The sequence below is a fragment of the Nicotiana tabacum genome, chromosome 24 (genome assembly GCF_000715075.1).
Source record: "Nicotiana tabacum cultivar K326 chromosome 24, ASM71507v2, whole genome shotgun sequence".
Lineage (NCBI taxonomy): Eukaryota > Viridiplantae > Streptophyta > Magnoliopsida > Solanales > Solanaceae > Nicotiana > Nicotiana tabacum.
The window spans coordinates 73525266-73538283 of NC_134103.1; the positions used below are offsets into that span (position 1 = coordinate 73525266).

General features: G+C 38.6%; 1 protein-coding gene across 1 annotated transcript; it reads right to left on the reverse strand.

Annotated features, from left to right (window-relative positions):
• Nucleotides 1–6453: 6453 nt before the first annotated feature.
• Nucleotides 6454–9382, reverse strand: LOC107771359 (pentatricopeptide repeat-containing protein At2g15980-like). The gene is made up of 2 exons (XM_016590708.2): nucleotides 7697–9382; nucleotides 6454–7102 (listed from the first exon to the last, which is right to left on the reverse strand). The coding sequence occupies exon 1, from the start codon at nucleotides 9380–9382 to the stop codon at nucleotides 7916–7918; it is 1467 nt and encodes a 488-aa protein (XP_016446194.1). The 3' UTR covers nucleotides 6454–7102; nucleotides 7697–7915.
• Between the last annotated feature and the right edge of the window lie 3636 nt (nucleotides 9383–13018).

The following is a 13018-nucleotide window of genomic DNA, read 5'->3' on the forward strand; positions in this document are numbered from 1 at the left end:
TCAAAGGTGTATTACTAAAGGTACTTTTGTAACACTTCATTTTGTATATCTGGAATATATTTAGAAGACGAGGTATACTGGTGAAAAAAACAAAGTTGGTTTACAGAAACTTTGGTTGGATGATCGACTTTTCTATGTAGAAAATATTCCATAGAGATCCTATAGATTCTAAGATTACGCAGACGTATTCAGGTTACTCAACAAGAGCGAGCTACATTAGACTTGACAAATGCCTAAGTATCTAATCATTTATTTTATTATGCCAGCTTTTGTTGTGATAAAAAGGAATAATTTCCTAAGGAGTGTGTATATTTTTAGCTTCTAATAAGACAACAATGTATGTATGGTTCTAAGGAACTTATGGTGCTGCTACATTATATTTCATTTTATTTCATCCCTTGCGATTAGCTTATTACAAGAAGATCAATACGGGAGTCGATATACTCAGCTAATAATAGGATCTAATCATTTGTAATATCAAATCTTAAAATACAAAAATTAGTGCTTGCATTCGATTGTATTTTCTTCAATTGCAGTATTCACATACTTTATATCCAGATAATATTCCAAATTGCAAAAAAATTAATCACTTCAAAGTGTAAATGTTGGGCCCGTGCTAGCACGGGTTATACCCATCTAGTAGAAAGTATAAGCCATGATCGGTCTACAACCAATACTCACAAGTAAAAATACCAGGAGAAAGAGCACATATGTAGGCAAACTTAAGTTGCTATAGTTATGAACTTAACTGATTTTGATTGAAGTTGCTCTGAATGTTAAGCTATTACATTCCTTCGTCCCAATTTTTTATGTGACAATTTCTAGAGCCAAACAAATTGATCTTTGACCGCAATTTTTTGATAAGCTTTTTAAAGTTTTTGAATTATTAATTATAATGACTTATAGTATCGAAAAACTTAAAGATTCTATATTTAGATTACGGTCAAAATTAAAAAGCTTGAATCTTGAAAGATGCAAAATATCATATAAATTGAGACAAAGAGAGTATTAGCTTTCATCGTTAGGACTAAATACGAATTTATTACAAGGAAAGATTAATATTTCTAAGTTGGGTAAATTTCGAACAAGAAAAAATTTATAGTATAAAACAAAACTTTGATATTTGTGTGACTATAAATTATCTAATTAAAGATAAAAATAAGAATGTTAATGTTAAACCTTTTTAAATATAGAAGAGTAATATTATTTTTATAATAAAGTAAAAAATAAAAGTATGTCACATAATTTAACTGACAAATAAAAGCTAGTAGTTAAAATAAAAGGTGCTATTTGTACATCAACGATTTTTACAGTAACGATTTTTATCAAATAAATTAAGGAAATTTTACAATGTATACACCCTATTTATTATAAACCAAAATTATTTTAAAATGTTATTTTCTATAGCTATCTTTTATAGTAAAATAGGTATTTATGGTATATACTACAATTGAGGGATGCAATACGCTATTTATGATTTTCCTCTCTCTTTCTTTCAATTAACACACGATTCTCTCGCAGAATATTTCTTCTTTCTCTCTCTTCTGAGACAATATGTTGCGTTTCACTCTCTTCAAATCTCATGTTATCTAATGTGCAACTACATGGAAGGCATTCTTATGGAAGCTACATATCGGAGTTTCTCCCTTTTCCCTACCTTTTCTAGCTATTTTATGTCTTGAAACTTCCTTCAGATGAGATAATTTGTAACAAAGAGTTTTTTTTGCTGTTTGATTATTGCAAATGGCCTCTCACATATTTCTTTCTAATCAATGTGGTCTCTCTCTCCTCTCTCGTCGCTATGAGGCTAGGGCTACTACGCGGGGAGCAAAAACGATGTGGGAATAATCCGGGTAGATCTAGCATGAGTACGGTAACATGAACGACGGATACTGCAATATTTTCTACGCCAGAGAAGATTTGAGGGTCAGGATTTTTATTCGTGTCCATTTTTTGTTTTAATATAATGTATACAATATTTTGCTTGGCCGGAAAACGCCATCTCCGACGAACTTTCTTCTCTTCTTTGCAATTTAGCAACATACAATGATCAAATACATTGTATTCTTTACAAATTCACTCAAACACATTGTATTTTTATATAAATATATTTTTGTTTTACATGTATTTATGTATTTTGAAGGTCTGTATTTTTTTAATACAGCTGAATACACCTGTATTCATGCATACTGTACATACAGTATGCATAAATACATGATATAAATATTGAAATACGCTGAATACAAACATTAAAATAGAACAAAATAGAAACAATGAGTACATTTAATTTTAAAATATAGTGAAATACAATAAAATATACTGAATACAAATAAAAATACAGTGAATACAACCGATAAAATATATTGAATATAACAGTAATAACATGTATTAGGAATAACTAAAATACTGTTAATACAAATACATTTGAATACACTGAATATAAAATAGTGAATACAGTAAATACAAACATTGAATCTAATGAATGCAAGAGTAAAAAAAAATATTGAAACATACTAAAACAAAAGTTAAATACAACAGTTATATACAACTGAAAAATCATTCTAATTAATTGGGTTGATAATGAGACATGTTAGAATTGATTTTGTTGAGTTATATTAGGAGTGTATCACGCTAATTGATATTATTTCCGTTATTAGACAGCTGGACAAACCTATTTTTAAGGTGATTGACGTTACTGTATTCATGAATACATGGAGCGAATACATGTGAATACATGCGCGTATATTTAGATTGCCCTGATTTTTAGACATTTTGTACTGCTGTATTCAAGCGCGAATACAGCGAATACACTACTATAATAACTAAATAGTAGTTATAGAAAGTAATTATGTATACGGTAGCCAGATGAAATTAATCCTCATAAATTAACGGCAACGAGTTGTAAACGTGAACGGGCCGGGCTGAAGAAGGCCCAGTCCAAATATGTGAGCAGCTCAGCCACACTGGGGTTAAACAAATAATTAATCACGAACTCGTCAAAGCTAGGGTTTAAGCTCGTTTCATCGAGAAATCTTGCCGACGACGAAACCATGTTTCCAGGATTGTTCATGCGTAAACCTGACAAAGCAGCTGCTCTCAAGCAGCTGAAGACTCACGTCGCCCTCTTCGGAGCTTGGGTCGCCGTAATTCGGGTCACCCCATATATCCTCCACTATTTTTCGGATCAGAAAGAAGAACTCCTCCTCGAGCTCTAAATCCCTATTATTTTTTGCACTTCTTTCTACTCAGGTAAATTTTTCTCTTCTAATCGAAATTATATACTCAATTAGTCTCAATATTATTAAGTGATCATGTCCGAATTGTAAGATTAGATACATTCACTCAGATACTCTGCCTTATAGACTTAGTCGCGGTTATTTAGTTCACTATCTGGAGTTCTATTCAGACTTGTGATTTTTTGTTGGGTCAACTTGATGATCGTGTTAACTGCTTATTTTCATGTATTTAGGATGATTTTTGTGGTTAATTGTAATATATTGACATAGGATTAGGGCTTATTTTGTTGCTTCCCCTATTAGCATCTGTTTTTCATAACTGAGAAATTAGTTGTTTCCAGATGGAAACTCAAGTGGATTAGGGCCCGTCTACCTTTTCCACTTAAATACCAGACTTGGTTAGGTCGCAGGATTCGAACTCGTGAAATGCGCCTCCAACACATCCACCGGTGTATTAACTTTGCCCGTTGAACCAAAGGCCTGGGACGCTTCCTAGATTAGCATCTTTTGCTAATGTTATCATTGCCCTTCATTCTTTTGATTTTCCATACTGTATTTATTGTGTGTCAATAAGAGTGGCTTATCCTGGGTTTTTTCTCTTAATGTCACCATGTGTCGGCATATCTTTTGGGGGCTGTAAGGCCGTTTGAATTATCTTCTGTACTAGAGTGTTCCAAGATTGTGAATTTCAGCTGAATAAGAAGTAGTTGGTAAGTTAGAGTGCTTGAGCTTTAGCAACAACGAGTTGGTTCATGGATGGATGGACATTTATGCTCCTTGCAAATTTCAAGAACCTCCTAATGTGATATTAAAATCTAAGCCACTAACGTAACTCATAAGTGCAAAATCTAGTTTCATTAGCTTGCTGAATCAATATGAAGAATGATATAGTTTTCATTGAAAGATAGCTTGGAGGCTCGTTTGATGCTGTGTTTAGTTATGTTAATGTGATTGAGCAATAATGGAATAGAATTGCTTTTTCATCCTAGTAAATCTTTTGTGGGTTGACAATCTTGCCTCTAATGTTATTCATATATCAAAATTTGAAATTAAGAAACACACGACTGTACCAAGGTCGTGGCGTCTCTTGTGTTTTTGGTGTTGTATGCAACGTAGGTTCTGGTGCATAAAGTAGTCGGATTGAGTTGTGTAAGTTGCCGAGCACCAATTATGAAATGATCTATGATTTGGAGTACTCTGGTTGAGGGTTAAGGAATAAAATTCTACCGGAAACTCCATGTATTTATTTTTTATGAGCTTTATATCTACTAGAATATGAAAGTAATCTTAAGCTCTTTACTAATAAATGCAAAAAGAAGCTTGTATGGTGATGGTCCCTATCGCCTGTGCATGAGTTTGGATTTCTTGGTTCTATTTGGTAGGTGATTAGATGAAGTTTGAAAATATGAATTTTACAATGCAAGTGGATCCAGTCGATTCTGTAGATGCAAAGTAAAGTACTAGGAATTGAATGACTTATATGTGTGTGAGTACGCTAAAGTTGATGAAGTAACATGTTTCATCATCTTTTCTTGAATCTTGTGAATATTACTGTTGTTCCAGGACTTTGTTCAACGGCAAAGGATGTGTGGCAGGCGCACATCGTGAGTTCGAATTTTGGGTGGTGAACAAAAGTCCGGTATCTAAATGGAGAAGAGTAGAGGGGCCTAGCCCCATTATCTACCGAGTTTTGAACCGTGGCACCAATGACCCTTGGGGATTTCTCGGTTGTAAAAAAAATTTAGTGTGGCTTTCGTACAAGTTCCTTAATCTTGATATGTTTAAGTTGCTTACTCCTAGTATATCAGTTGTTTATAATTTCAGTTTGGACTGGAATTCATGCATGTGCTCACATAGGTAATTACAGATTGGGATTGCTGTGTTGTTGCTCGAGTACAATTTCTGATGCAATTCCATTTTAGGCCCTTTCAAAGCTGTACCATTCTTCAGTTAATTGCCTGATTTAAATACAACTTAAGTTCCGTCTTTCTTTATATACACGTCTCTGATAATGTCCTTATCCTTTTGTCTTTGCCTTCTGCAGTTTCTCTAGAGGAAGGAATATTTGGAAGAAAAGTAGCTAGTGTTCTCTACACATCTGTTGACCCTCTTCTCAGTCATTTCTGTCTCTACATTTCATTTTCATTTGTCGATATGATTCTGAATTTGTCAGGTTGGCATATAATTGGGAATTGTATGGTTGTACCCTAGTTATTTGAGATAAAATTTGCTGCGGAAACTCTCTCTTGGTTTATTGACACAAAAGTCATATGTGTGAATTTGATGGCTTTCCCACCTAGATTAGATACCCATCTTCCCCAGCAATCCTTGCACTATGTTACTGAATGCATAAATGATCCCATAAGTGAGATTTAGCGTGGTTCTATCTGTAATGTTACCAATGCAATATGGCCACCAAATCGCCTCTTGTTATGTTTTTTCATCTGAAACTTTCTTTCCCAACAATTTCTGAACTCAATGCAGTTCTAAACAGCTTCTAATAATCGATTATCTAAGGCCTAACAGCTTCAGCAATTCAGCCATATCCATAACTGTTGTATTCCTATTGAATCTCTGTGGATTCACTTGTCTTGTCACCAAGTAATGCTTTTTGTTTTTTGACAGGAAAGAAACTTATCAGGACTTTAACATAATGTTGCTTGTCAAACTATGGATACTTGTCATACATTCGTTGAATTGGTACTGATAGTGGGTGTGAATAAGTTTTTGTCCAATATGAAAAACTACTCATTGGCACATGGTAGCATGTAGAACTAAATCGATAGGATAATACCTAGAAGCGATGATCAATTTAAGCCGAAGGGGTGGTCTCATCATTAACAATTGCAAGGGGTCAAGTCTTGGATGTTGAAAGAGTGTAATATGCAAGTGCAGCTATCAAGTTTCTTCTGCAGTTCATGACATTCTACGTTGAAAAAGCATTTTCAAGCATCACGAACGAATTCCCCGCCTAAACTTCTCTGATAAATGTTTAAAAATAAACCTTCTCTAATAAATGTGAAACTTTGGTATTGAATGGTCTTTTGATTTGTCAAAATCACCTAATAGAAAAGAAAGAATGAAGCAGATAAACAAATATTCATTATCAAACAATCACCATTGAAAACTCAGTTATAGAAATGTGGTTAATCTCTTTTTAGTTCTGAAGCATTCCCCCTTAACTAATTACATTAAGCAATATCAGAGATGATATATATCAAGGTAAGCACCAACTGCTGAAACAATTTATTTATGCAAAGCCAATGTTCATGAGTAGGTTGAGAGTGATAATAGAAAGATTACACAATGTCTGAATTAGTTAGAGTTCCATACTGTGAGTGATGTATTGCATTTTACAGTCTCATTTTAGCTGCCGGGCAGCTACTTCATAACATTCAGGGGTTTGGTTTGGTCATCTCCTCAGCCTCTCTGCCTTCTTAAATGCAGGGGTAAGGTCTGCGCACACTACCCTCCCCAGATCCCACTTGTGGGACTACACTGGGTGTGTTGTTGTTGTTGGTTTGGTCATCTCCTATTCTGTACTGTCTGGATCTGGCACCCCGTTTGTCAGCCAGCTCAATCTTTTAGATGATTGGATATGACAAGGATACACATCAAGTCATTTTGAATAATTGGGAAGAGGAAGACTATACAAGAATCATCAACCAGCAGGTAATAAACCAATTCATCTTCTCAGAGCCAACAGAACATTATGTCCTTCAAAGTTTTGGTAGATAACAGAAATGCTGGATTGGTTTTCTTATCATGGAATCTCCATGGCTAAATCACATTCTAATCTTCGGTTACTTTTCTGTCAAGCAGCTGGAAGTCTTCTCCAACTTTCACAGCATAGCTTCAGGAAACAGCTGTAAATTTTTCGAAAAGCCATCTTTATGGTGTTGGCAGTTTGTAAAGAAATAACATAAAAGATATTGGAGGAGCATTCATTTATTGTATGGAGCAGTAAAAGTAAAATCACTTGTTACTCGGATATAGCAGAATTTGACATTTCAAAAGTAAAAATCATCCTAGAAACACAAGAAAGCATTAGATAAATGCAACAACATTGACTTGTGTACCAAACGAATTTGTTACATGTCCCGCCCAACCCGTCCATTGTTCCCAATCTTAAAACATAGGAACACTTACTTTTGCAGCGCTCCGTTCTTAAACTCAAACCTCAGAGACTCATGCTTAGGCTATTCAGCTATTTAACTATGATGATGGTATTAAAGTATCTAAGCAGGTTATTCTGCTCTGTGAGAAAAGCAGGCTATGTTCTAAGCATTCCACAAATAGGAATAGGATAATAGGTAATAAAGCCTCAATGTAATTGGAGTGGTGAAACATAAAGCACATTGTGGGATATAACTTTTATGGATAAGGCGAGGAAAGTGATAAAAGAACAATTATGCTGACTGCAGGAGAGAGTCTATGATTAATCATCTTAAGATCCTGACCTGTAGCGAGAACTCTTCAAGCAGTTAAGCAATGTTCATATTCTTCAGGAAGAATTCACTGCTCATATTCGACGATCATGAAGACGCCCTTCAGAGAGTACAATGCTTTGATTTACTTACATACTTGCACTACGGCAAAGTCACCTTGTCTCTTCTTAGCCTCATAGCCCGAAGTCACAATTTAAAATTTGGTTAAAACTCTGGATGTCACTCAGACTTCTAGCTGTCTTTACAAGAGATCTTATTCGTAAGCATTTCGTTCCTCAAAATTTCAGCCATTTCATCATTCCCTTGCTTGACGTACCCATCAATGAAAGCACTATATATTTCCAAATTTGGTGCAAATCCTTTCCCCACCATTTCCACCTGAAATTTTCGAGCTTCTTCCATCAAACCCTCCTCACACAAGTTCCGTATCAGAAGTTCATATGTACTCTTCCTTGGTATGATATCATGTTTCTTTATTACAGCTCTCACAAATACCAAGGCCTCAAAAACTCCATTTTTGTTGCATAGCATCCGAGCAACATCATCTATCATTGAACTCTCTGGTTTGAATCCCTTTCGACACATATCCTTATACAAGACCAGAGCTGCATCAACATTCCCACTCATACAATGTCCATTTATCAGATGCTCAAGGGTAACACATGTACACTCCATCCCATCGAAAACCATCTCCCTGAAAACCTCCTCAGCTCTCTCAACGTCTCCAACTTTACAAAATCCCCCAATTATGGTATTATAAGCTACAATATCATGTTTCACGCCCTTATCACCCATCTCCTCCCAAACTTTCATGGCATTCTCCATCAGTCCATCCTCACAATAAGCGGCCATTAAAACACTATAACTATATGTATTCGGGACACATTTTTTTTCCATCATTTCCTTCCAAACCTCCTCAACCTTCTCCACTACTCCTTCTCTATGAAAAGCAACCATAAGAATGTTAAACGTATAAGCATTTGCGATTACACCCTTTACCTCTCTACCTTTAAAAATTTCCCTATACATATCATAAGCAGCAAAAGGGCCTCGACTTTTAGCAATCAACTCAATCAAAGAATTGCATATAACAACATGTGGAAAGATATTCTTTTTAGCTAAAATCCTCACAAGTTGAACAGAAAGGTCAAGTTTTTTAGAATCCAAATAAGCTCTAATCAACAAATCAAACACAAAGGGAGCTGAATCACAAGTCCTGTAAGTTTTAACCAAGATTTGGAAAATCCGAGGTGGGTTTGTTAAATCAGGTTGATGGGTGTCAGGGAATTTTCGAATGGCGGATTTTAGTAGCTCTAAAGCTTGAGATTTAAGGCGGGAACGGGAGAGGATGTGAATGATAGTGGCGTAGGAAGAAAGAGAGTGAGAGCAAATGGAGCGAGTGATCGTGAAATGAAAGAAACGGAGGGCGAGGTGAGGTGTGTTGCGGAGTTGAAGAATGATTTGAGAGACTTGGGAAGGAGTGAATCCGGGAGGGGGTGGAGATAGGGAAAGAATTTCGGACCATCTTGATTTTGAGCGATGGTGTTTGAGGATTGTTATGGCTGTTGAGACTAAAGTTTCGTCTTCGCTTGAAGATGGTTGAGGTGAGGTACAAGAGAAGAAGGAAGAGGAAGATGAGTGTTTGGTTAATGAGGTTGAGAAAATAATGCGTCTTGTAATAGTTGATATCATCGCCATTGATGGCTATTTGCTGTTCCTGTCCGGCATTTTGTCGAACAGCTTCTGTTCCAAATATAAGACATTAACAATCTGTACCGTGATGTCTATTGACCAACTGTGCCAAGAAGTTATGCTGGAAGGGCTTTTTTTAACGGCAAAGTGTGATAGACTCGCTATGTCATCATGCCACATAAGTGCCATTTGACATATATTAATGCCATGTGAAAGCTTACATAGGAGGAATGCTTGCATTTGTGAGAAGATTCTAGAGAAGTATGGACATTTCCTTTGGAAGATCCTAGATGTTTATGGATTTGCTAGGAAAGTCCTTGGAATTTTCTAGGCTTGTAGAGAATTCTAGAGAAAGCCCTTATCTTGTAAATATTAAGGACTTGTGTAACAATTAATATTTACACACTAGCCCCTAGGAGACTAGTATATAAAGGAGGTCATTCATTTGTAATTCATCAAGCAAACAATTCAAGTTCTTTCTAATATAAAGCTTCCATTAACAATTCTCTTGTGTTCTTTCTACCATTCTCTTAGCGATCTTGAGTGTAGTAAGGCTAACTTGGCATAACAAGAACGTGAGCAAATTGTCAAGTGCCGCACGTGTACTTAGTTAATTACTAAGGACGTGACAACGTGGTATCAGAGCAAAGGTTGCGACTAAGGGAATGGCGAACGACGGAGAAATTAACGCTGCCAACACTCAAGCCAACGTCATCCAGGATGCTGCTGGCAAGAGCGGCCGTAACAAAAAGAGAAATGCCACCAACAAGGGCCAGGAGGTGCCACCTGAGGTTGCGTCAAACGAAGGGCTTACATCCCAAGAACCATCTGCCACTGAGGCGAGCGAGGATGAAGTGGAGGTCCTGCCTGAGGACGTCTCGCTCGGTAAAGAGTGGGTGATGAAGATGAACGCGGGGATGGACGCCGTGGAGATCTTTGGCCAACGCTTGGGGAAGGTGGAAGGCACCCTTAGTGTTCTTGAGGGGCACACTCTTGAAGAGATTGAGAGCATCCGAAATGACTTGGAGGGACGTACACAGACCGAGATGGAACTAAGGCAAACTATCACTGCCTTAGAGTGCAGACTCATGGAGGCTTTGAGTACTATCGATGCTATGAAGGCAAAGATAGAGTCACTCGAGGAGCATGTTAGTACTGGCGTGACCGAGGCAGCTAGCAATGTTGTGGTGACGAGGGAGGCCAAGATCGAGGCTCCCAAACCCCCGGTGTTCAAAGGTGTTCGTGATGCACAAGAAGTGGAAAACTTCCTTTGGCACTTGGAGAACTACTTCAAGCACGGCAAAGTGAAGGACGACGAGGCCATGATCAACACTGCGGTGTTGTACCTCTCAGAGACTGCCATGCTATGGTGGAGAAGGAAGATGGCCGACGTGGATAAAAGTATATGTACTATTAGCACGTGGGATCAATTCAAAGCCGAGTTCAAGCGACAGTTCTTTCCAAACAATGTCTTGTATGAGGCAAGGTGCAAACTTAGGGAGTTGAAGCAAACAGGGAGCATACGTGTCTATGTCAAGGAATTCACTACCCTTATGCTTCAAATCCCCAACCTGACCAATGATGACTTGTTGTTCCACTTCATGGACGGGTTGCAAAATTGGGCTAAGCAGGAGTTACAACGCCGGCAAGTCGCAAATATAGACCAAGCCATAGTGGAGGCTGAATCATTGATGGATTTCAGGTATGACAAACACGACAAAGGAAAAGTCAAAGAATCAAAGTTTAACAATGTCAAAGGTGGGGGAGACCGTGGCAAAGGCAAGGAGATACAACAACAATACTACAAGACTCAAGATTCCAAAAAGTTGAGTGGCCGTCAGGGGTACGCCGAGAAGAAAGCGCAGGCCGAGAAGAAGGTATGTTACATATGCGGAGGGCCTCACAGCTTCAGGAATTGTCCCGACCTAAAGAGCCTTAGCGCCATGGTCCGTGAACGGAAGGAGCAGCCGCAAGGAGAGAGTTCGGGAACCGCACAGTTAGGTATGATCGGATTATGCGGTGCTGTCACAAAGCAATCTATCCAACCTACCGAGAATGGAAACCAGTACGTGGATCTCACCATCAACAACAAGCCTGCTCGTGCAATGGTGGATACTGGAGCAACTCATAATTTCGTGACTGAGGCTGCCGCAAAAAGACTAGAATTGAAGCTTGCTCCAACCAACTCCCGCGTCAAGACCGTGAATGCCGAGGTACAAAATGCTCGTGGGGTAGCTAATGGAGTTGGTGTCAAATTGGAAACTTGGAAAGGTATGACAAACTTTACCGTAACCGCTATGGATATCTTTGACATCATATTGGGACAAGAGTTCTTTAGACATTGTCATACTTTGATCGATCCCTACCTCCAACATCTCTTGGTTATGGAGCGAGAAGGAGCTTGCATGGTACCTACAGTGTCTATGCCACACGGACAGAGCCAAGCACAACTCTCAGCTATGCAGGTTATAAAGGGGATCAAGAAGGGGGAGCCGACGTTCGTGGCAACCATCGCAAGTCTGGAGGAAGACAAGAGTTTTCAAGAGACACTACCACACTGCATAGAGAAGTTGCTTGAGGAAAACAAAGATGTCATGCCCGAGGAGTTGCCTAAACACTTGCCGCCTAGGCGAGAGGTGGATCACAAGATTGAGTTGAAGCCAGGGGCTAAGCCACCCGCATTTGCCCCATATCGTATGGCACCGCCCGAGCTAGAGGAGCTTAGGAAACAATTGAAAGAGTTGCTAGATGCTGGTCACATTCGCCCATCAAAGGCACCTTTCGGTGCACCAGTATTGTTCCAGAAGAAGAAGGATGGATCACTACACTTGTGCATAGACTACCGAGCACTTAATAAGGTCACGGTGAAGAATAAGTACCCAATCCCGCTCATTGCTGACTTATTCGATAGACTTGGGCAAGCCAAGTATTTTACCAAGGTGGATCTTCGCAAGGGCTACTACCAGGTTCGCATTGCAGAGGGGGATGAGCCAAAGACAACATGTGTGACGAGATATGGAGCCTTTGAGTGGTTGGTGATGCCTTTCGGCTTAACCAATGCACCTGCCATATTTTGCACCCTTATGAATAAGATTTTCCATCCCTACCTTGATCAGTTCGTGGTAGTCTACCTAGATGACATAGTCATCTACAGCAACACCTTGGAAGAGCACATGAAGCACTTAAGGAAGGTTTTCCAAGTCTTGCGGGAGAACGGGCTATACATCAAGAGGGAGAAATGCGAGTTTGCACAATCAAAGGTGCACTTCTTAGGCCATGTTATTAGCAATGGCGAGCTACGCATGGACGAGGCTAAGGTACGTGCTATCCAGGAGTGGGAGGCACCTATAAAGGTAACTGAGTTGAGATCCTTCCTTGGCCTTGTTAACTACTATCGTCGGTTCATCTATGGCTACTCAGCAAAAGCCGCACCATTGACTGAGTTGCTAAAGAAGAACAAGCCATGGGTTTGGACGGAGCATTATCAAAGGGCGTTTGAAGACCTCAAGGCAGCTGTAACAGAGGAGCCAGTCTTGGCATTACCTGACTTTGCCAAGACATTTGAGGTGCATACAGATGCCTCAGATTTTGCCATTGGGGGTGTCTTGATGCAGGATAAGCATCCCATAGCATTTGAGAGTC